Below are 25,184 nucleotides of genomic sequence, written 5' to 3'. Positions count from 1 at the left end.
GCAAGGCGACGTCACGTCGACCAAAGCGAGACCCTCTATACTCCAACTGCGCTTGACCGCTGACGCGTTCGGCGGCTTCGGCGCACTCTGACCGCACTGGCGGGGAGACTTGGAGCATGTTTCTATTTCGCGCCGAGTGCACCAGCCGCCGCCGGCCCGACCAGACTAGACTTGTTCAACTCCGCGGCGAGGTGCGTGTTGTGACGTAATTCAATAGCTTCGGTAGTTGGGCGGAGCTGTTCTTTTCGAGCTCTCAGCTAATTTAATCCATTCACAGTACACATATGAAGGTACATGCAAGTGAGCGAGGGAGACCGATCCAGTGGACCCGTTGGATCTAGCGGAAGCCGTTGAAGCGTCGTGCGCTGGCTTTAGTTTCAAGCCGCCAACTTTAAATGCAATAGCCCTTGAACACCCATCCATTTTTTGTGGAAAAAAAATAAATAAATAACCTGGCCCTTGCAACCGCGGGAGACCTCGACACCACCTGCTGCACCGTGCAATCGCGCCATTCAAGGAATTGCAATCCGTTGGCCCCAAAGCCCTGGCCAGCCTCCGATGGGCGCAAGGCGCCGACCTTGTCCTGGCCCCTCGAGACTCCCCGCACTGGGGTTACGATATTTATTATTTAGTTTGCAACGGTTGCTCACTGAGGAAGGGGGAAACGACCCTCCGGCGCCTAACCTAACCGTGCTCGCTCAAAAGCATCGCACACTCTGTAGGGGCTGAGGTCGCTGAAATGCAGGCCGGAGTTTTTGCGAGAACTAAGTCGTTGGGTTCGGGAACGGGATTCATCGCAACGCTGACAAGACGCCAGTGCAAACGTAAACGAATTGACGGTAGCGACTCCCGATAGATACCTTCAACGTGCAGCGGCAGTAGCTTTCATTTCGGCGGCTGCTAGACCGCACTGCTAGCAGCCAGAAATCACGGAGTCTCCGTTTACGTCACGTTTCACGTCTCTACGTCCTGTGACGTCATAAGAGTTCTCCTTGACGTAATAAGAGTTCTCGAGTTTGAATCAGAGCGGCGGGATAAACTTTTTCAACTTCGAATCGAAATTTCTTTGAAATAAATGCATCTTTCACTCCCGGACAAGTGGAAACAAAGCCATGAAATGCCGAACTATCAGATTTTGCTAACAAAAAAAATTTATAGGGCTCGTCTCAGTTTCCCTTTAAGAGATGCACCACTGCCCCCGGCAGGCAGGTGGCACCTCTCATTGGCCGTAGAGCTCCATTACAAATGCATCATACAAATATTGTCACTGTGCTTCATTTTCCGTGGGGACTTTAACGAGAGAAGCTACTAAAATAAATCTTTTTAACTAATCTACCTAGAACAATTGAACTGCACTTATACTGTTTTTCTACCTTTTTCAGAACAATAATTAGTTTCCTTGTAGAAGGATTACTTTTAGCTCAGTGTTACTAACAAGATTAAAACAAAGGTCCTTTTGTGCACGATTTCACATTGAAAATTTTCACTGGGTACGAAGAGCAACAGCTAATTTTGCGGCTTAATAATTGTAGAATGCCGGAAACTAGCTCAAATTTGGTCATGAAAGTTTTTCTAGTATGGGAAAAATAAATTGTGATGATGTTACCTTTTTGTTTTTCAGAATCATTACTTAGATTAGTGTAGTTTGAAGCCTCTCTAAACTTGTAGCAGAGATATTGAAATTCTGAATAGATATTTGCAAGTTACACATACACATTCTACAGAACACATCTGCGACGTTTTACAGTGATATGGAATGGAGACTTACAGAAGAAGTCCGCCCAGAATTTTTGGTACTTGCACTTTTCGTATCGCACTGAAACTTGGCAAATGTGTCCTTTACAATGTGTAGCTTCAGATGTCGCCTAAGAATTGCAGTATCTCCAATGCAAGTGTATAGAAACGATTCAACAGTAATGAGTTCCAAAAAACATAACAATAACATCACAATTTTTTTTCACACCAGGAACTTCCATGACCACATCAGGGCTATTTCCCTGCATTCTATAGTTAGTAAGCTATAAAAAAAGCTACCGCTGGTAGTTTCCAGTGAACATTTTCTATGAGAAAGCATGCGCACAAAAGGGCCTTTTTAGAGCAAAAGCTCTACTACTCCAGGTACAACTCAGAAATTCCCCTGGCTCCAACTTTCCTAGTAGCGTTATATAGGCCCTCCGAGCTTTTATAACACTACCCGCAGAGTGGCACAGTGGCTGAGACTTAAGGCACGCAACCGGTAGATGGCTTTGCCGAGCACTGCCACCAGTAAGGAGAGAGCCCAAGTTGGCTGGTTACGGAGAGATTCAACAGGGAATAGTTGCCGTCGCAAAGAACCTTTGGCCTTTGGTGGCGTCACCACCGTGTGTGACGTCATGGTGATCATGTGATTAGAAGCTGCAACAAAATGGTTGTGTCTGCCGCCTTCATCTACCATGGATGAGTGAGTTGGACCACCCGCGAATGCCTTTTCTAGTTATAACCAGGTTCAAGTAAGATGAAACCTGCACAAATTGTTTTTTGAGGCCTGTTAGCAACACTGAGCAAAAGTGCGCACTACAAGAGAACTAATTAGTGTCCTGAAAAGAGCAGAAAAGCAGTATTAAGCACACAAAATTTCACTGCTCTGGGTGGACCATTTAAAAATTTTTTTTTTTTTTTTCCTGTGGCATCTCCGCTTAAATGTGGAATGATCTTTGGACTTCCATTGTGTGGATTTTCTCTGCAATGAAGGTACTATTCAGTGCATCGAAAGTATAAGTACGGTCCCTGACGAATATCCTGACTGTCTTGCTTAGTTCGATACTTCCCTTCAGTGTCCACCATGTAACAGCTGTCACCAGCAAACACCGGTAGTACCAACTTGAAGCACATACAAGAACCGTGCAATAAATAAACGACTAAACAGCAGAAGTCGAGCAACAAAAACAAAAAGACCAGAATGTGGAATCAGGGCATGCTACACTGAACCAACCCTAGGTGTATTCTGAAATTCAAACAGTGCGAGCCATTCAATCAGGTCTCCACTGAGGCAAAGAGAAATAAATTTGAGCTGAATTTTCTGCACATATAGACCACTTCCGCCTAATTGCTTTAGCGGGTTTAACGTCCCAAGACGATTCAGGCCATAAGGGACGCCGTAGTGAAAGGCTCCAGACAATTTAGACCATCTGAGGTCCTTAAACATGCACTGACGTCACACAGCATATCCACACTTTTGTATTTCGCCTCCACTAAGATGGAATGCAAAGTGCAGGCACCGCAACTGAAATCAAAAAAGGAAAGGATTAAAAGAAAGAAAGACAAAAGAGGAAAAGAAAAAGAAAATTTCTTTTTCCTTGCTTCGCTAACTGATGGTCTAGTTACTGAACTTACGATTGAGCTCATGGCCAATGCTGGAAATTTCTCTATTGCCACTTCCACTGATGGATCCTCGGATCCAATCCACTTCCTTCGGGTAGGAAATGTACGGCGCATACAGTCTATTATGTAAGCCATGTCTGGCCGAGCTTTTTGTACCGCCGACTTCATTCCTTCGATGTGGCCAGCAATACTCTCCTCATCCTCGCCGTCTGGTGCAGTTGCCTGCAAGCAAAAGGAGCCTACTTCACACTGCACACCAGGCTGTCTTCAGCACAAGGACTACATGAAATCCAAATGCATACCACAGACGGCCTCGAAACACGCTGCAGGGCATTTCCGCCAACCGTGGCCACTTTCCCATCTTTCGTTGTTTTTTTTGACGGTGGAGAATCTGCCCCATCATTCTGCTGGATACGGATTTTTCTCCGCTCATATTTTGCCCTGAAGCGGAGAGCTTCTCGCCAAGAGTCCTGTGTTTAAAAGATCCCACACAATGCAAGCATTACTACTTGCACTGACAAAAGCAATCACAGTACAATTAAATACATGCTAACAGTGATGGTGTTGATCACAAGCTACCAGTAAACACCCATGGACATAACAATACCTCATGAGAAGCTATAGATATTGCTCCATATTTTATTGCAGCACATTTTTGATAGCATAAACACACTAAAGGACCCACACTGATCTCTCGCCGACATTAGTTTTTTATGGTAGCGAGCACATTATCAAATTTGCAGCATAGAGTTCCTTTCCAGTAATTCAAGCTTTGTTTTCCAATTATCTTTTCACTGTGAGGCGAACTTTTTTGTTGTTTTAATGTCCTGAAACGACACATCAGCTACGATGGGCACCACAGTGGAGTTTCTGGATTAATTTTGATCACTTGGAGTTCTCTAATAACTAGGCCAACCAATGGCCCTTCGATTCAAATGCCAACCAGACAAGCTGGGCCAGGATTATCAAGCTCTCTCGTACAACCCTTTAATACACCGTCCTATTCGACACAGAAGACGGCTGTAGCACTGAAAAAGACAACACATAGCAAGCAAGACGGGACAGGCACAACTTCCAACTATTTATTCACCACGAATGCGAATGAATATAAGGACAAATCAAGATGGGTAGCAAGAACCACACATGCGCGCGAGGGTTTTACAAAAAAACTGGATAAAAGATAGGTTAGGCACACACATATCTCACGCCCGTGTATCTAAAAAAGCAGTTTCATTCTTATAAATGGAGATAGATGGGGCACTAACACAATCGCTACAGTTTCTTTTAATATAGAAGGCCGGCAACAGTTCACGGGCTGTCTGGTCCTTACTTGTTTAAAACCTTTGCTTCTTTCAGCCTTGCCACACACTTAATCTTCCTTTCTTCTCTGCAGGCTTTATAATGATGTGGCAGATGAGAACCAGTGCATTTTGTAAATCCCGATTATGTTCCACTAATTGGTCGTTATTACAGCGGCCGGTTTGTCCAATGTGCTTTCCGCATGTGAGAGGAATCTGATATACGACTCCCACGGCACATTTAACAAGCGGAGCTGCATGCTTCTTTTTACAATCAGTCTTGTTTACCTTGTTGGGATCAGTTTTAACGCACAAGCCAGCCAGTTTCTTTGAGGTAGAAAAAACCACAGGAACCTTATATTTTGTTGCCACAAGCTTCAAATTGTGTGCCAAATTTGCTGTCTTTTTCGGCGCTACAACCATCTTCTGGAAACATGCACCAACTAGCCCCCCAACAAGTATTACTCATGACTGCCCCGCTACTGCAGCAAGAGGGAAAGAGGACCTGCTCACTAGCGACGTACCACAGGAAATATCTGAACAATTTTTTATCGCTTTTTTTTTTGTGAGATAGTATTTTATGAAAGAGAATCAGCCAGCCATGCCAGCAGCATGCACTGTGGTGTGAATGACTCTATCATTGGCGCCCAAAACAGAGTCATTGAAAATGGTACGGCTACCACTGATAAATAGAGAAGACATTATTATTATACTCAGAACACCTAGGCCGCCCTGTTAATTTAAGAAAGTCTGCTGTCCCTACAAGAATAGTTTGAAGGGCTTCAGCTGCCTACTTACGTAGCCGGTGCCAGATGAGTCAGCCAAGTTTGGGTACCTGGACACCAGAGCTTGCGCAGCCTCATTGTACAGCTTGCCAGGGTACCTAGCACAGTTAAGACAAACGTGTAAGGCAGTACACAGTGAGGATGTTCTTTTGTAGGCTCACATAGACATTTTAGTTTCAGATGCAGTCAGTGTCTTAGGTGCAAGACGTCGGAGGACACATAAGCTCTGCCTTTAAGTTTACGATGTGACAGCAGTTCCCCTTGCTCACATAAGCAAGGACATTGCTCCCTCTTTAACCAAGTCCTTTGAACATTCCTACATGACATACCAATAGCATGTCTGACTCGCAACCCAAGGGTCACGGATTCGATTCTCAACTAACCGCAATTTTCCTTTCGGGGCAACTCATCCACTTCATATGCAGAACTGAGGATTGGGCGATTTGGCGGTGATCCATCAAATAAAAACCAGCGCTTACAAACACAGACAAAGGACGAGACGAAACGAACTGAAGGCTTTTCAGTTTGTTTCGTCTCGTCCTCTGTCCGTGTTTGTAAGCGCTGGATTTTTTACGATGAATCACTTTATATGTCTGGATGTCCTAATGATGTTCCAGGCACATTGCAACCTTCTAATCACCAGTTTTCTAATTTCATTCACTTTTCAAGTCCGTCACTCTGTGTGACATAGCCACCTTTTCAACAAATTCAAATTTCTTGCTCATGTCTACTAATGCCGACACAGGATTTTCTGCGCCACGAGCTCCTTCATGCTTTCTCGTTAAAATGGCTTATGGCCACGCAAGTTTGTAGCCCAAGTTATCTCCACATTGCCCTACATGGTCCAAAAGTCTTGCAAATAACTTACATGGTGTATAAGCAGAGGTCATGATAGAGCCATTGGACAACTCTGCTCCGTGCTTTGAAGTATTGTCCACTTTGGTGGCGCTCTATACTGAATTGGATATCGTTTGGTACAGCTGGCAGGCTGTATGTGAGGCTGTATGTGGCAGTGACACGGGATTGCTCCGCTTGCTGGGGCTCGTCAAGAACATCCGCAATCCTAAAGTGCCAGGTTAAAATAAGAAAAGAAGAGAAGAGCATACTACACAGTGAGCACAGACTATGGCCAACATTTCCATACATTTCTACTATGATTGCCATTGATTGCAGTGGAAGACATAAATTGGACACTCCTCCTTGCTGCATGATGCTCCTCCAGCAATATTTGAAATATACAAAATAATAGTTAATACTGGTAAGAAAATGTACTCACCGAACCTGGCAATCCTCGGAGACTGATTTTTGCCCTGTCCCGAATTTCGAAGTCTTCAGGTATGTCAACAAAAACATTAAAATCTTCTTCGAACATGTGTGGAAACACGAGAATGATACTAAAATAGCTAACCATGTAAAGTTAAACTATTCAAAATGAGTGTGTCACATTATTTTCCGGAGAATGTTGGCATGCTTGCTGCATCGCATTACGAGACCTCAATCAACGGGCTACGCACTCAATTCAGGACCTGTCAATTTAGAAGAGCAATGACCATAAAATACTGCAACACCAGCAACACTTCCCTCTACCTCGGGTATTTCGAGTGCAGTCGTCAGCACGTCTGTCTAGAGCACAGGAATGCCTGCATATCGCACTAAATAAGTGGAATTTTCACGCTGGTATTTGGTCGTAGAGATAATGCTTGCGCTGGTGCGAAGCAGCATTGACAGCGGTTGAGTGAAGATTTCACTTTGTTTGCTCCGCACTACACCGCTCCAGCGCTCTAGACAGGCCTGTACCTCGCAACTGAAATAAAGCATTAATATGTGAAAAATGCTCTATACACCTGCCTTAGTGTTAAGCGGCGCGCTCCGGTGTGCATTTTTAATATTCGCCGACCTTTGTTGTGACACGAGATCCTTATGGAAAGGGAGATTTTTAGAGCATGACGCATAGGGAAGCACATGCATGCCGAGATATTGCTTTAAACTTTACATTACACGCAAACTGTCAACGCACTATGTAATTCACTGTGGACAAAAGCGCGGGGCATAAGTAAGGTACACACATTTACACGCGTGGATGTAATAAGCACCTGCCTACAAGCACCAGTCCCCAAAAGAACCCGAGAACGGCAACTGACTTGTCACGGAGCTACCACGTAGATAAGTTTACACAATTACTCACCGTGAAGATGAGGGTGGCAACGTCGATGCCGCGGAACAGCTCATGGTCTCCCACGCGCTCAACCAGCCCGCGCCGTGTAAGCGTCCCATCAAAGGGCAAAACAAAATTCCTTTCCCGGAACGTTACCAGGCACTTGCTCGTCATGGTGACGTACGTATATGTACTACTGCGAAATTAATGAACGTTGCTGAGTGAGACGCGAAGCAGAGTTCCTCGAGCACGTGCAGCAGTATGCGCCCTTCTCAATTTGGCTGAGCACTGTGGTGACTTGGCTTGGCTTGGCCAGCTTAGTTTGCACAACGTGACACTCCAATTGCTAAGGTTATTGCAAAATAAAATTACACCAAAAATACTTAGTTATACTAAATGCGACTTAGGTGCTCTAGCACCTAGTGAATTTGATTATTATGATGAAAGGGCAAAACAACAACAAACATGCCAAGCTATAGCCAAGCCAGCCAAGCGGCTTTATCGCTAGGAGGCTGTTCGTGTCTATTTGTGTCCCTGGCCGTTGGTGGCAACTGCGCCTAATGCGATGTGATTCCGATGTATATGCAGGAACTGCGGCTTTCTGGCAATTGGCACACCGCGTTTGCGGGGTCTCTTTGCGGTCTTTTGGCTTGCGACTACAACGATGGACGCGAGGTGCCCATTCTTTTCGTTCCAGCTGACGAAAGTTGTCACGCACATTGGATTAGTTCACAGTGCAGAGCCAAACTTAAATGTTTTCTGCGGCATAGGAGGCTGCGCGAACTCGTACTCGAATTTTTCATCCTACAGATTGCATCTATATCGCCGCCACCGAGATGTGCTTGAAGAAAACGGCAGCACTTTGAGACACGGATGCACCGAGAAAGCAAACAGAGAAAATTCAGAACTGGACGACGACGAGCCTGTCCCACATGAAATGGACTGGGCTGACACAGCGGACTATGGTAGCGGTCACCGCCAGAAAGAACGACCTTCGGCGAATGTTTGTTCAGCTCAGAAGACAACAGTCCAACATGACAGATTTAGCAGCTTTTTGGACCAGGCAAAATCGACCCTGTGCAACTTCTTTTTCTTTTTCACTGAAGAGCACAGCTTGCCACACACAGCACCTGAGAAGGTGTTTTCTGAATTGCAGCTGGTGTTTGAGCTGGTGCTGAAGGCCTATGGCAAGGAGGTTGAACGTGCAGCAAAAACAAACACAACAGCACTACAACAATTGCTAAGCTGCTCATTTATGTCTGACCTCTTTAGTGACTTAAAGAACAAGTATAGGCGTGAGCAATATGTGGAAGCGAATTTTCCTTTTGTTTCTCCTGAGGAACAGCTTTTGGATGGCACAGCAAAGTACCATTATGTACGTTTGCCCAAGCTGCTCAGTGCACTTTGTGAAATCCCCGACATTGCAGCCCACTTGAAAACACCAAAGCGTGAGAACACGACGCCGTCTGTGTATAAAGACTATACTTCAAGATGCGATTCCAGAAAGCAGAACACACACAATACTTCTTTTGTTTTATACTGACGAAATTGAAGTTGTAAATCCTCTGGGAGCGAAACGAGGAAAGCACAAGTTACTCGCTGTATACTGCAGCTTGTTGAACCTTCATGTCAAGCATAGATCGAAACTTGAGAGCATATATTTGATTCTGCTTGTTCGCTATGTTTATGTGAAAAAGTACGGCCTCAGCAATGTACTACAGCCATTACTCGAAGACATAAACAAGTTGTACGCAGAAGGCCACACCATTGGCTTAGAAGGACAGGAGACAAGGGCCACAGTCATCGTGTTCGGCTTCTGTGGAGACAACCTTTCCCTGAACCGCTTGGGCGGATTCACTTATTGTTTCAGCCGTGGGCGAGTCTGCAGATTCTGCATGGTATCTGTGAAACATTTGCCAGAAAAAACCTGTGAAATAATGTGCCAGCCACGCATATTACGCAGCCACCAGTCACATCTTGAAGCAATCGCAGTGAACCCTGCTAACAGGACTTTGTATGGCGTAAATGAGGTCTCGCCCCTTTTGCAGTTGCCATACTTCGACATTACCCGGCAATTACCACCAGACATTATGCATGACATTTTGGAAGGAGGAATAGATTGCATCCTTCGACATGTTTTGAAATCTCTCCTTTCCAGTGGCTTACTGTGCAAGCAAAACCTTGAGGAGCTGTCTTCATTCAAGTATGGAGCAAATGATCTAAAAAACAAGCCCCCACCGATCAACCCGGCATTCATCAATAGCAAATCTGTTTTAATGGGAACTGCTGCTACCAAGTGGTGCTTGATAAGGTTTTTTCCCTTGATCTTTGGAGCAAGAGTTCCAAAAGAAAATGAGGATTGGGAATTGCTTTTGAAATTCCGGGAAATTGTTGACATTGTATTTGCATCGGAAATGACATCTGCACGGCTTGTCTACTTGGAAATGCTTGTGCAGACATTTTTGAACGAGCCCACTGACAGGTACGGGCCTGGTGCAGTTACCCCTAAGCTTCACTTCATGGTGCATTATGCTAGGTTTGTGCGCGAGGTGGGACCTCTTAGACATTTCTGGTCCATGAGGTTTGAAGCGAAGCATCAAAGCCTCAAGAAGTTGGCAGCCTGTGTCAAAAACTTCAGGAACCTTACATACACACTTGCAAAAAGGCACCAGTTGCGACAGAGCTACCAACTCCGCACCTTTCAACTGTACCAAGAACTGAAAACATCGTCAAGTAAGCCTGTTGACTGGAATGCGCTCCCTGCCTGTGCCAAAGAAGTGCTTCCAACCACAGTCGTCCATGACGTCAAAAGTGCAACACTTGATCGACGCAGGTACAAGTGTGGGTGTGTTTTGGTTTCGACAGGAGCGGAGTGGCCAGAGTTTTATAAGATTGAATCACTCTTAGTGGCAAATGGGGTCCTCCACATCGTCGCAACAACCCTGGAGGTGCAGCACTTTGACCGACACAGGTACTGCTACTGCGTCAAAACCACAAATGAGCAGAAAATCTATGAACCTAGTGAGAAGTTTGAACATTGTCTTCTGGACTTGTATGAGAGTGGTATACTTGTGCCAAAGTGGGAGACTCTGCTGTAAACAAATGCTGCCTTGTCTCAAAACAGCAGTATTGAACTGAGCTAATAGTATTCTTCAGAGTTTTATGTAGTGCATCAAATGTAGTGCATATTCAAATTACCACTTTTTATATCTGAGAATAAACAATTTTGATGCTTATGACTCATGCCATCTCATAATTATACTGTAGTGTCTTAACAGGCCTGTGCTGTCTGGAAATATGTTTATAATGCGATAGCATTTTTCATGTCCCTTGGTGAAAAGCCATGCCCAGAATCCGCACCTAATAACTTTGTTCAAAAGGTGAGAGACTGACCGGAAAGAACCTGGGTCGCACAAGCCCTACGGCTAGGTGTGTTGGAAGTAGCCACCCACCATGACATCGATTAACCGCCACACCACAGCACTAGAGTTCGTATCAGCACTCCCGGTGATCTGTGAATGTGCTGAGCAAGTCGAGGGAACTGCTCACAACCTGGATTGCACAAGACTCATGGGTGGTTGCGTTGGCGACAGCTACCTGCCAGGTCATTGATTAACTGCAACACTGTTGTGCCAGGAGTGTTGTGAGGACTCCCGGCAATCTAGGAACCTACCCAGCAGCTAGTGAAGCAACGGCCCACTGTGACAGGGCGCAGTGAAATTAGTTATTGGTACCGAGAGGGTGCTCAGGGAGAGCAACTTGGGGCTCACAAGTCCCACAGGTGGCTATGTTTGAAATACAGTATGCATATCACGATTCAGTATCTCACTTTGCATCATTCTTTATAGCCACAACTTGGCAAGACCACTTTGCAGCAACTCTCGGCATCAACAACTCAGTAACAACCTAGCCAAAAGAAACGCTATCGCAATACCATCTCAGAAGAATGTGCTTAGGGATCACCAACTTTTTAGCTACAACGCCATTTTTTGTCTTACATCCTGATGTCAACAGCACACAATGTAGACGGGGCACGAGAAGACGACATACCAAGCGCCATCTTCAACAACATTTATTTGAAAGACACACGGCTTCATATATGCTTACATAAAGGCACCATAATATCAGAAACTTATCAGTGCACACCACGTGGCACAGACAGTTCTGCACACTTGTGAAAATTATTGGTCATATAACAGCTCAAGTTCTTTTTTTGTTCGGCGGTCGAATTTCGATGGAGGCGAAATTCTAGAGGCCCGTGTACTGCACGATGTCAGTGCACATTAAAGAACCCCAGGTGGTCGAAATTTCCGGAGCCCTTCACTACGGCGTCTCATAGCCTGAGTCATTTTAGGACGTTAAACCCCCATAAACTAACTAAACTGTTTTTTTGTTTGCAAAAAGGACTGTCTGCTAACACGTTGGTCACACACTCTGGAAATCTCGGCTGCCTTGGTAATTTCACGTATCACTGTGCTTTTCAAGCGCTTTGCATCGTGTAAATTTTGTGGCACAAGTTTCGGATGGGCAATCCCTGATGTGAATTCCTGAATTTCTGCATGCCTGATCGGCATTAGTTTTGTGTTCTTTCAGTCTGGTTCGTGAAATTGAGGCAACTGAGATTGCCAGTCTGTGTAACCAATGTGTTAGCACGCCGTCTCTTTTGCTAACAAAAACAGAACTTTAGCTGCTAACGTGCAATAATTTTCATGGGTGTGCAGAAGTGCCTGTGTCACATGGTGCCTTTATGCAAATGTATGCGAAGTCGTGCTTCTTTCAAATAAACGTTGAAAGTCGGCACTCACTGTGTCGTCATCTCGTTTTGTGTCCCCGTCTATGTACTGTGCTGTAATTGACATCAGGATGGAAAACCCCAAGCCCAAGCTGCTGTTCTAGCTGCCTTGCAGCAGAGGGTGAGAAGGATAAAATAATTCATTTGAATATCACCTGAAATAAGTAATTGTGCAATAGATACGAATAAGGTACACATATATCCATTAAACTGTTGCACTAAAAAGAGTGCAACTCACTGTTTGCTCAGCACTCATTTAGGCTCCTTGAAAATTGCTGCTCTGAGAGCGCCTCGGACACCACAGTCTAGTATCTCCTATTGTGTGTACTTGAGGCAGTTTGTGTCACTGAAGTGGACAGCTGTGGTCTCAAAATACATATTTTAAGACTGTTCTTATTGTCAAGGTGTTCATTTTACAACGTAATAGTAGTGATCAGAAAACACAATGGTCACTCGTGAAAATCTGGCTACAATTCTGACACGTCACTGAAGAAAATTGCATCACAGCAGAGGAAACCAGGTTTTACACTTGACAGAATGGAAATCAGAAAGGCACTTATGCAATTCCTCACAGTTGTGCTGTTACTTTAAGCCATTGCACCATTTTCCAGCCAGTAGGGAATGATTTGTCTCACACAAAAAATAAAGAAATGGCTTGCATACTTGTCTGTTGCCAGTAAAAACCATCTTGGAAGTTTAGTGCAACTACACTGCGTGAAAGGCATTCTAATGGCATATGCAGATGAGTTTTTCTCCTGTGTAATTCAATATTATAGGATACATTTTTTTTAAAAATTAGGTAGCTTTTTAACATGTTTGCCATTAATTAAGCAGAATTCCTTCCCATATATCATCCTACGTCTCTTTCCTGGCCTATTACAGCTGGTACTGGGGACATATGCAGCTACAATTTACGTTTTTATCAATAAGAGCATTTTGTCTGTGTTATACACAATTTATTTTCTAGTGTTTGTGTTTCTGTTATGGCAGGTGAATGTGCAAGGCCTACTGATGAAGAATTATCGTGCAATCACGCGTACAAAAGGTAAAGCAACTCAAGCTATGATCAAGGGACGCCGTAGTGAAGGGCTCCGGATAATTTCGACTACCTACAATTCGTTACTGTGCACTGACATTGCACATGCAGTACACGGGCTTCTATAGCATTTCGCCGCGGCCGAGCCCGAACCAGTATCTTACGTTAGGCCAGCAGCCGATCGAGCCCTGTATACATAAGAGTGTATAGTATATATAGTGACTGAGTCACCATGGCGATTTAGAAATGGAATTTTTACTATAGCGCTTCTAATTACGATTTGTACTGACACGCTATAGCGGATTAAAGTGTCTCACTCATTCAAATGCGCTTCCCCATTTGCGATGTGCTAATCAATAAAAAAAATGCCTTTATCCGTGTATCCCACACTGACGCAAAAGTTCACAGGCCACTGCACCGTAACCTGAGGCCCGAGGATAAAGTGTGTGTGTGTGTGTGTGTGTGTGTGCGTGCGTGTGTGTGTGTGTGTGTGTGTGTGTGTGTGTGTGTGTGTGTGTGTACACGCGCATTTCGGCGTAACGGCTATCCGTTGCTTGCATGAACTTGACTACACCGAATAGCGATCACCGAACTGTCGCTGGACCCATGCCGCTCATGGACGCTTCGCCCTCGGAACAAGCGCGGCACGTGGGGCATGGACCACCAGCCCACCTACATGAAGAATGGCGTTTTCGCCACATTTCTTCATGCGCCTGAAATTCCCATAGCGCGCGACTGCTTCGCTTCGCGGTCCAGTGCATCCATGGATGCATGCATGCTGCATGCATGCGCGCATCGGTCGGGGGAGTAAGCGAGCAGTTTGTCCTCCCGTTAGTCCTTTTCGGGCCAGCACAAAACAAATGGTCCTTTAAATTTGCACACGGCACGCAGCTCGCCGCAGTTGGTCCTTTCGCAGACTAACGGGCCGTTTTGAGGACTAAAGTTGACGTTACTACCCCCTTGAGCCGGTTTTTTTCTTAGAGTGTACTTTATGGCTATGGTGTTGCTTCGATGCGCAAAATTTGCAAATTCTTTGAGAGCCAGATGCTGAATGCTTTCACTGACTTTCAAATTTCTGCCGACATTTCTGATTAACATGCGTCAAAATGACGGGAACTTAGACAAGTGAAGAATAGAAATCAGGCGGGCTAATCGTTTTCACGCGGAAGGTCAGCAAACAACATTTTGCAAGAAATTTAGGCTCGTCATTTAGGTAGCAAATAAAAAACCCTGGGAGTTCACTTTTGTAACCGACTGTGTGCTAAGAGGTTGCTACGCACAAAAGCTGTTGCTTTTAACTGTTGGCAAGGCCAAAGCCCTCATATTTAAACCGTTGTTCAGGTTAAACCACGCACTTAATTTCAAACACCAGTGAACGGTAATTTTTTTTTTACATATTAAGCACTTTTCATCAGGTAACCGTCCAGGATAACGTATAGCACACCACATTCAGATAAACTGCATGTAGCCAAGCGATGGCAATGAAATCCAAAGAAATGAAGAACAAAGCCAAGAAACAATGCATCCTCGAGTCTGTGGAGAGTAAAGACCAGCAATCAGTTTCTGCGCTTGCACGGTAATTTGCATACCCGAAGACGTAAGATCTAAAAAGCCCAAGTAGCAGGTGCAATCTTATTAAATTCTACTAACACAAAAATACAAGCTCCAGTATGGCGACCTGTGCGCGTCCTATGACGCGCCCCACCTGGTAGTTTTTCTTTAAGTATGCGTATGTGTGTGTGCGGGTGGGGGGTAGCCGTTAAGGTCCAGCCTGATAGGTATGTTTTCTTTGGAGTCAAGCTTGATAGGTATCTTTCCTTAGGAGTCGATGCGGGAACTCAGTATCTGGTGGAAGTGATGCGACGCAACTCCAAGTGCAGGTACAGCCCACGTTCCTTTTTATTTTTGACAGCCCAATCAAGCACACCACCTTCACAGCCGCCATTCTCACGCGAACTGCGTACGCCGATAATTTCAGCTTCATCCGCTAACGCGGTAATCGGTGTGCTCCTAGGGTACAGCGGTGTGGACCAATTGAAAAAAAAAAACTCCCGCCACTTGTGCCACGGAAGTGCTCATGAGAACACCGCGCGCCCGAGCTTCCACGCCTCTCATTTCCTTTTGTTCCGTGCCACAGAAGAGAGTCAGGGTCGAGGTTTGTCTCCTCAGAAACACACATGTACGGTGTACTTGTTCGAAAAGAGGCGCTTGTCAGGCGTGCTCTTTTGTCGAGGTGGGTGGAAAATAAGTACCACCATTAAAGTGCAGCAGCAGCAGCGTGGCCTGTTGGTGCGTGGTTGATGAACAAACTGTACCGCAGCACAAGACGAAAGACACAAAGGCAAAGACGAGCAGCGGGAGCTTTGTCAACAACACGGACAATAGTTTCCGTTTCTTAACCCTGCCTCTCTTAAGGTGTAGACTGATGATTGACGTGGATAAGGGAGCAGCAACAACTGAAATCCGAAGCATATTTAAGTGTCTGTCGCAGGATGAACACGCAAATCCGGAAACGGTTGCCTTTACATTAACGCTAAAACTGCCTAGTGGCTCATCTGCCTTAGTCCCGATTAGGCTCAGATTTCCTGATTCTGCTGTCATTGTCTCATCTCGGCACCATGAGCACGCTCGTCAGGGCCCACTCACGGCTGACCCTCGCGCACCACTTCACGGACGCGCAAATATAGACCTTCATGTAGTCGTCATTTGTGCTTACGTTCACGGTGGCGTTTGCGACGGCCTTCCGAGTACAGCGTCGGGCAACCCATCCTCTCTACCACACGGTAGCTAGCGTCTCAGTGACGGCGCGATCAGGGGCCATGCTCCACGTTATGCTCGTGTCATTAAAGCTCATGGTTGCAGACAGCGTGGAATAGACACTCGCCCCACTGATATACTGGCGCTATTACATTAAAAAAAATGGCTTATATCCTGGTCGAAAGTGAATCCGAGTGAAAAAAATTAGACACCCTTGCAATAGAAGTTGTGCACAAACAGTCCATGGTGGACCGCCATCCGTTGTGACTACGCCCCTCGTGCTCATTGCCACTGTTCGTACTGTTGACGAACAAGAATCTTCTTCGGCGGGTACCACGCCCTACGACGTCTACGTAAAGCCCCTCATTCTGGATAGATGCATGTTACGCACACTCTCCACTCCCCTCACGCTCCAGGATAACACACACAGGCGAGGCGCTAAATTCTCCTGCCTCACTGACCACTATTTGCGCTACATCCAGTACAACCCTGCTTATCCCGCAGGGTGGGATGCCCTGGTATAATGCTCACACATACCGGGACTGCCCACACTTCATGCAACCCTACCATACCTTTCACAACTGCTTGCTCGAGATCGCTTATATTGAGCGACATGCCAAACTCCACCACCCCACCTTCTCCACAAATATCATTATTCTCTAGTCAAGCACGTCACAGCTGTCCTGACGTCTCGGCACCGACTACACGCTACATTGAATACATATATCGTTTTCGCTCTTTCTCGTCGGCGCCTCGCGGTGATTTCAGAAATTTTTCTGCCTCCTTCGAGGCAGATTGCGCGCTATGGCAGCAGCTATTTATTTCTGACCGAATTCCAGCACTGATAACCTCAGGAACCACCACTGTGGGATGCCCTGAAGGAAGTTGCAGACGGCAGCTGCCACTGCAGGTGAGAATTCTGTTCCTGTACCTCTCTAGACTTGTGCTGGCCATCAAGCAGCAAACAGAAAACGTGCAAGGCCACGTACACCAGAAAGACCAAAAAGCAAATGAAAGTGGCTGTGATTAGCGACGAAGCAGAAATTGACGAGGAGGAGGTTGGAGTATGGAGTAGCACTGAACCGGAGCACGTCGTACGCGATCCGAAAATTTGGGGCCCGCAGTACTGCACCACATCAGATCCCCGACGACGCCATGTGAAGCTTTCACTCTTTATTTTGACGAAGGTACCATGCAGACACCTGTGACAGACGAACCGCTTTCCGAAGCAGAAAGGGCGAAGGAATTGGAAAGAGCTTACATGTGATGAACTCCGCGCATACTTCGGCATACTGCTGTTGATGAGCACCAATCTCAGACACCAAATGTACCTTTATTGCAGTAGTGATAGTTTCTTCAACTGTCCTGAAATATTGAAGGTAACGTCGCACCGCCGTTTCCAAGCCATTATGAAGTGTTTGCATCGTACCGACCGCTGGCTGCACGACGTTGAGCAGCTGCTCCAGCAAGTCAACAGGTCTCTCAGCCACTTGTTCCGCAAGCTGGGCTATGTGGGCAAGGTGTCCCTGAACCGAAGCCAGGATCCCAAGCTGTACGACAAGTACGGGGTCAGCATCCGTGTCAAGTTCGGGGACGAGGTGCCACCAGCGGAGCTGAGTATGATTCACCAGAGTGGCCCGGAGCACCCCCTGGCAACCGTGCTTTACCTAATGGCATTACAAGAGCAGGCGACCTCGCCCTTACGGGGGTGGTGGATGACATGAACCAGGTTTTGGACTCGGACAGTGAACGCAACGTGTTCGAGATGATTATGCACATGGCTGCCAAGAACTGCGCTAAGTATTTCCTGTTCATATCCATGCTGCTACCGGACTAGCCCTACAATGAGGATATCACCATGATTTTCCTCACGCTGCCGGGCAGCCCCATCACAGGAGACATTGAAACCTCTTTAGAGATACATAGCAGTGCATAGAGGTCCACTGCATTTGTACATTTAATGTTTTAATCGGTGCTGTAGCGCACCGATTCGGGAAACGAATGTACCCCCCTCCCCCGAGAATCCGGACCCTAATATACAGAAGCACTGCCAGTCTGTGAGCACCGTCGCGTCTGTCTGTGAGATGCTAGTCGCGTCGTAACCCGGTGGACTGTATGAGGCCTCAACGACAATTCCGCTGCTTCCGTGGCCAACATTGTACAGCGTATCTGATTTCCTATCCTCTGCGATCGAGTGAACAGACGCTGCGATCGAGTGAGCAGACGACAGTTGCCAAGAGGCGTTTGCGGTTATTCATCCGCATTGCGCATCACATTCGAGAAATGAAGGTATAATTGTTAAGTTCTTGCTATTCATATCGCTATTTAGCAATCACGTTGTGGCCAGAAAGCCGTTTAATCTAGGCCAGAATGGACTGAAGCTTGATGAAAAATCTGTTTTCTGCAAACGGCCTTAGAACACGACCAATATACTTCATGTCAGCTCAGTGCATGAGCACTGTGCACTGCACTGCTTTCATGCAGCTGTAATACGCTACGTTGGCCGCATGAACAAAGCGCCGAATTGGAATGCATTACGACAAGATGTGGCGTCAACAGAGTACACCGCTGAGACGGGTCATTGGGCTGAAACTCGTTACGAACTTGCAAAATGCACTTAATAACTGCTTTTTGAACTCTTTACGTGTTGGAAGAAACAAAATGTTTGCTGTTTGGAATGTTCGCACATCGTAAAATAACAGAATATGCTCATTTTTGACGCGTATCTTACGCTGCAAACCACTGCGATTGCACGCACCGCGCAGAGCGATCACCGGCTCGCCGCTGCAGCGAGTCGTTCAATAAATCAATCAATCAATCGGTTGATCATTCAATCAACCAATTAATCAATGATTAACGCTGTCGCGTTAAAATCCCTTCCCTTACGGCGCGGTTCAGATGTGCACCGAGATGCACATCTGATGCACCGAGTCAGCAGCACATCAAGACTTCCAGATCCACGAGTGTGGTTTGTGCATAATTGGGAAACAGCCATACCTGGCTGCATCTCCTGATGGCATTGTATCTTGTACATGCTGTGGAAAAGCTGTACTGGAGGTGAAGTGTCCTGCCTCTGTGAAAGGAAAACCACTGAAATCAAGTGCAAGCCCAAATGGCAGCAACGCAGCTCTCTCGAGCGTACTTTGTGGTATTTACAGGCTGTGCTCTAACTGCTGAAGTTATTTCATTCGATGAGAGCTTCCGGTCTGTTGTGAAATCAAAAGCAGAAAGCTTTTTTTTTAAAACATATTTTTCCTGAGCTGGAAAACATGAGCATCCTGAAACAAATGCAACACGCCATGATGACATGCAACTGCCAAGGTGCCAAATCTGGCCGCGTTGTGGACTGCTCACAGTGCAACGACAGTTCACCTCAAATGTGCAAAACTGAAACGCACTCCTGCATCCTGTGTTTGCATGAAATGCCAAACCAACAGTCATTCTCCTAGCAACTGAGTTGAAGTGCATATCCAGTCATAGACAAACAATCTGACAAAATGGAAAGCAAAATATTTTATTGTCAATGAGGAGAAATAACTGAAATAGTTAAAAACTGATAATTAGCTATGAACAAACTCTGCTACATACAAAACTACTTATTTGCTTGGTTGCATCTGTCTTTTGTTAAAATTTGTAAGACATGGATCTCTGTGTACTATCCTTCTAGAGAACCTTATTTTTCTCGTGCTGCTTTGGTTTGAACCACCAAACATCTGTGAAATTGGTCAGCTTAGGTCATGTGAAGCAAGGAGGAACTACATTATAGTAGCCATTTTTTAAGAGCCATCATTGCGGCTCTTGAGAAAGCCCGCTTTAGTGTTGTAACAAAATTAAATGAAGCATCAGTACCAAACTGACTTTTGATGTTATTGTATGGCTGCTCAAACTGAATTATGAGTGATTTATCTGTTGTAGACAGATATCATCTGACGACACATGTGTACCAACTTCTTGTGTACCTCTACAAGCATTAAAATAAGCAACCAAAAATCGCATGCTTGCAGACATTAAGAAGCACAGTACAGATATAACCAAAGGCATATGCTAATAAAATTTTTGTTTAGATGGTAGCATGGTCTCATTCCATACAACGAATGGTATCACTTCGCATTCAACTGTGCAGTGCTTATGCATGCAAAAAAAAGCCATAACACAGTTACTCATGAAGAGTTTTCTGGCGGGCTAGTTGGTGCTTCTAGTTCATTATTAAACTGCGCGAAAGAAACGGGGACACAGAAAAGAAACACGCATACACAGAGCGCAGACTTCCAACTTTTATTCAAAAACGCTTCGAGCATTCCCTTTATAAGCACCACATCACTCCATGACACAGCCCGGGTTCCAACATAGCAGATAAGTTTAACAGTTGAGTACAGCAAATCTGGAGAACCAATCTAAAACCCCCTAAGTGTGTGCATGCCTAAACACCCTGGACCACTAGATAAAAGGAGAGAGGAAGGTTAAAAACCTGAGGGTGAAACAAAAATTCAAATAGAATGAAGCATGGAAACGGCTGAACCATAATTACGAGCGAAACTTACTAAGCAACAAGGATGAGAGATATGGAACGAACGGTGACAACTGATGAAGGTGCAAGCACTAAAAAGAGTAAGCAATAAAAGCGAACCCATATGAATGATACAAAACAAGATTAACAACAATTCTAAAACCTTGAGACCAAGAGTGAAAAATGAAAGCAACTATAAACAAAGGTAAAGGCAACGCGAGGATGACAAAGGCTAAAACCAGGCTAAAATCTATGAAGGATGGAAACAACAAGAAACAGCAGTAAAAGTGCAGGGTTAAAAAGGACAGTTTAAAGTGTGTCTTTCTAAAAACGAGATTTCTTTATTCGAAAGCAGAATGGACGGTGTGCTCACACAATTGTCCGCATTCCTTGCGATTAAGGACTCAATTACTCATGCTGGTTCTTAACTATAGGAGTTTGAAGGTTGACGAGTGCACTGCACACAATGAGGATTTTGTCAATGGTTGCTTGATCACCATCTCCAGCTCTCTTCACAAAGCTTATTGGAAATACTGTCTGGAAGACCCTGAAGACTCAGCCGCTGTATGGCCCGTTCCACATGTATTCGTACACTGGAAAGCTTTCTCGATGCAGTAACTTCAGCCCCTGGTAGCTGTGTCCTTCGCTTAGTCAGGGATGGCATCAGAATTGCGGTACCACGTGCAGCAAACATTTCTTCACATCGGAACCCCCTGCCTACTAAAAACAAGTCTCCTTCTTCGACCTTGTTAAGAAGTCCACTTTTCAAGGTCAACTCTTTGTCAGAAACTCTACCTCCCAATGGTCTGGAAACAAAAGATATGTCCCCTGAAGGTGTGATAGCGACAAGCACTTTCACAGTGTTGTGGTGCTTATAGTTTGAATAAGTCTTGCTTCTGGCATCCATGTATGTGGGCCTCTGAATAAACAACTCTGTGCAATCAATTATCCCTCTCAGGTGATCAAATAATTTGTCTTTGAACGCTTTAGGCCGGTGTGATTCAAGTGCACGTCGAGATGGCCAAATGACAAATTTATGCATGTTTGCTGTCAGCACATCGATCCATGAGTGAAAAATGACACACTGCTGACAGAAATTCCAAACCGAGAAGACAGGTCTTTAGTCACAAGACCGAGCCGTAGATGCATCAGCACAAGAATGAGCTGCTGTTCGGCATCAAGTGAAGTCCTGTGGGTTGGCGTCCAGACGGACAGCGCCAGCTGAAGCAATGCTTTCAACATCTCTATTGAAACAAGGCCTGTATGAAATTTCACATTCTCATCCGACTGCATGACTACATCCCTTGTCATATTCGAAATGTTTGGTTTTCCAAGGCTTTCCAGTTCGGAAATTTTTTGTTTGGCTGTTGCAACTTCCAGCTCTAAAGAGGCTATCCGGTCCTTAAGGGACCTGTTTTCATCGACGAGATATGCAATGTCCTGCATGGAGAGTGCTGTCTCGGTATCAGTGTCGCATGTTCTGTGAGCAGTGTGCTCATCCGTGACAGCTTCACTTGCAGCAATGGAGAGGCCAGGATCAGCTGCTGCAGACACAGCTGCCTTTAAATCCCGCTTCTTTTGAGCACGCTCGTATCTTGCCAGCTTCTGCTGCGAATTACTTTGCACTCGGTACGGAAACATCGTTGGAATGTAGTCCGGATGGTTCAGGTCAGACGAAGGCTTGACTAAAAAAAAAAATTGGACGAAACATGCCCAAGCATGATGTGCACTCTAAGACAAAAACGCGGACAAAAGGCGCTGGTACAGTCTCGGTCTGCTTGTCCATGCACAGCGGTCCTTGTTCTGAAAAACAAACTGCACACAACGAAGGCTCTGCTCGAGGTTCCATTGAGCTACAGCTAAAACTTGGAGGGAGCGTGTCGCACCATTCGTAATCTTTCACAAGGTACCCTCCTTGGCGTGGAGACAAAATCGCAAGTAATAAAACTTCGCTCATCGTTAGCAGAGAAGTGACTTATCATACGCTGCCTTCAATTAACTGGCAAGTGCTGCATGCTTTTGCAGGTGGTCGCGTACGCGTGTAGGCGGAAGCTAATCACGCGCTGGTCGAAATTCCCGGAGACCACCACTACGATGTCTCTCATAGCCGCAGTCGCTTTGGGAGGTTAAACCCCGCAAACCAAACCTAATCACGCGCACCGGCAGATTTCATTTCGGCTGCATTGGCGTGGCCATTGCATGCGCAGCAAGAAGTCCCTCGAACGCCACACACACTTGCCAATAGTTACAGGCTCGCTCAAGCAGCGAAAATTTTACAGCTGTAGAATTGCGTTTTACAACGGCGTCATAAGTCCAAAAAGATACTTTTAACTTTATCTGCATATTGTGTAGTCTTTCACATGATTGTCATTGTGAAAGAGGAAGTAGCGTCTGTGTGGCTCAGAAGAATCGCTGTCGCGTCATATCCTTAACCCTTTGCGGCATGGCGTCTACGATTGTGCACGCGACTTTTCGCGATTTTTAGTGCGGCGTCTAGCGCAGTTTCGTCCACAAGACTGATGCAAACGAGACTTGAAATTCCCGCTTTAAATATAGCTAGCACCACCTCTTGTTGAAAACAAGAATTGTTCACCCAAACAAGCAAAGAAGATGGACGCCGCCACGTTCTACGGTGCGCCAAGTGAGTGCTGTCAAGTTTTCATTGTCTTACGCCCTGCAGTGCATTTGTGAATAATTTTTGATATGAACGTGTAGAGAAAGACATGTAGATCACTAGGAAATTAAAAATTTGTGCTGCAGTATACTCTGACATGTGAATTAGCTCCCGCCCCCACGTGCGTGCACATTTGTGCACGTCGTGCTTCAACTAGACTCGATCGCAAAATTGTTCGCAGCGCTTCCTGAGTGTCATAGTATAGTCGTTTTATATGTAAGCGCAATTCTTTTTATAGATATCCAGAACTATGGGAGGAGTCGATGCAAGCCTCCAAATTCAGTGGCTGACCGGCTTTTTACGTCAACTTTGAATGGAGATGTCTCTGATGCGGATCTATCTGACGATGAAGAAAATGAAATTGACCCTGTAGGAGCGCTGAGTAGAAAATTCACTTTGATGCCTTCTGTATTGCAATGTTCTTTAAATAATATTTCAGGTGAATGATGATGAGGACGTTCCGGTGGCTTCTAGCGATGAAGCTGAGATTGAGGAAACCGGTGACGATGAACGCCAACCACCGTCAAAGAAAAGCAGAATGGTCAAGTGGTGCCGAAAAAAATTCGAGCCAGACAACATCGACTGCGTCTACCAGCCACGTGGTGCTTCCCCTCCTATGGATTCACTCAAGTACTTCGAATGCTATTTTACCAACTCTGTTTTTGAAAAACTGACAAAGTACACCAATGTCTATTATCTGCAAAAGACTGGTACCAAACTTTCTTGCACTCTTGAAAAAATCAAGACTTTTTGGAATACTAGCCTACATTGGAGTGCTGAAGTTTCAAAGAATTCGGATGTACTGGAGCAATGGCACTCGCATCCCTGTAATCGCAGACTCGATGTCTGTGAACAGATTTTTTAAGATCAGGGCAGCTTTGCACATAACTGACCAGAACGAGCCCCGAGATCCATCGTCGGCGGACAAATTTTGGAAAGTTAAGCCACTGCTTGATAGAATTAGGAAGCGCTGCCTTGAACTTGAGGTACTTGAGCAGAACAGTATTGGCGAGCAGATGGCGCCATTCTCAGGGAGGGTACCAGCGAAACAAGCAGGGACTCCGGAACAGGGGGGGCAGGGGGGGCGGTCGCCCTCCCCCAACATTTATCCAGGGAGGGCGTCGCCCCCCCCCCCCTCCTCACTTTCCGACCGCTTACGCTGAAATCGAATTTTCGATAAGTGCTGAAGTTCTATTGCTTTATAATTTTAAAGAATATTGACATAGTACAGAGATGGCCAACAAACAAACAAATATCATTCAGCACACACAAATGCCAAATTCCCATCATAGGAAACAAATGTAACCTTCCCCCCCCCAAAAAAACAACAATATATCCTCAATATATTGAAAAAGTTAAATATACTAAACTCCCCTTCCCGTCTGGACCTTCGAGGAGTGTGGATGTCTCCTGCCTCTCCTCTCGAGACGTGTTCGTTCCCTTCGATGACTACGTCTCGCCTCCGCCGCGCCCGGCGCACCCTCCTGCCCGCCCTTTGGACGATCGCAAGGAGCACCGAGCGCAGCCAGCGCCGTACGGCGCACCTCCCAGGAAGCTACTAGGCCGCCCCGCCGACCCGTCGCCCGCGTAGGGCCCCGTCGCCCTACTCCTCGTAGGCCTACTCGCCCGGCGGCCGCTTCGGCGGCCGGGTAACCCTCGCCCGCCGGAAGAGCCTCTTCGGGCCGTCGTCGTCAGCTGCAGCGGCGGCGGCCCATGTTTCCTGTAAACCCCCCAGCAGCCGGCGCACCTGATGACGTTGGCGGCGGCTTGTTCGCCACCCTGACTCCTGTTGTGCTGCCCTGGACGTGAGCGCGGTTTCC

The 25,184-nt window shown here is 45.9% G+C and overlaps 1 protein-coding gene and 2 pseudogenes across 6 annotated transcripts in view; 1 reads left to right on the top strand and 2 right to left on the bottom strand.

Annotated features, from left to right (window-relative positions):
• The window catches only part of LOC144112654 (uncharacterized), a 104,014-nt gene that overhangs the window by 14,254 nt on the left and 64,576 nt on the right, over positions 1 to 25,184 (bottom strand). For 3 of the 6 annotated variants that reach the window (XM_077645468.1, XM_077645467.1, XM_077645469.1), the window contains 4 exons: positions 6,312 to 6,506; positions 5,457 to 5,541; positions 3,663 to 3,830; positions 3,373 to 3,582 (listed from right to left, as the gene is read on the bottom strand). In XM_077645468.1, the coding sequence (XP_077501594.1) occupies positions 3,373 to 3,582; positions 3,663 to 3,830; positions 5,457 to 5,541; positions 6,312 to 6,313 (465 nt within the window). In that variant the 5' untranslated portion in view covers positions 6,314 to 6,506. Of the gene's footprint in view, positions 1 to 3,372; positions 3,583 to 3,662; positions 3,831 to 5,456; positions 5,542 to 6,311; positions 18,036 to 25,184 lie in introns of those variants that run through there. The other 3 variants (XM_077645466.1, XM_077645465.1, XM_077645464.1) reach the window with 3 other exon arrangements.
• LOC144112658 (structural maintenance of chromosomes protein 5-like) lies at positions 17,485 to 18,029 on the top strand (annotated as a pseudogene).
• Positions 18,040 to 24,638, bottom strand: LOC144112655 (uncharacterized; annotated as a pseudogene).

This window comes from Amblyomma americanum, chromosome 1 (assembly GCF_052857255.1).
Source record: "Amblyomma americanum isolate KBUSLIRL-KWMA chromosome 1, ASM5285725v1, whole genome shotgun sequence".
NCBI lineage: Eukaryota > Metazoa > Arthropoda > Arachnida > Ixodida > Ixodidae > Amblyomma > Amblyomma americanum.
This window is presented reverse-complemented; position numbering and strand designations above follow the sequence as displayed.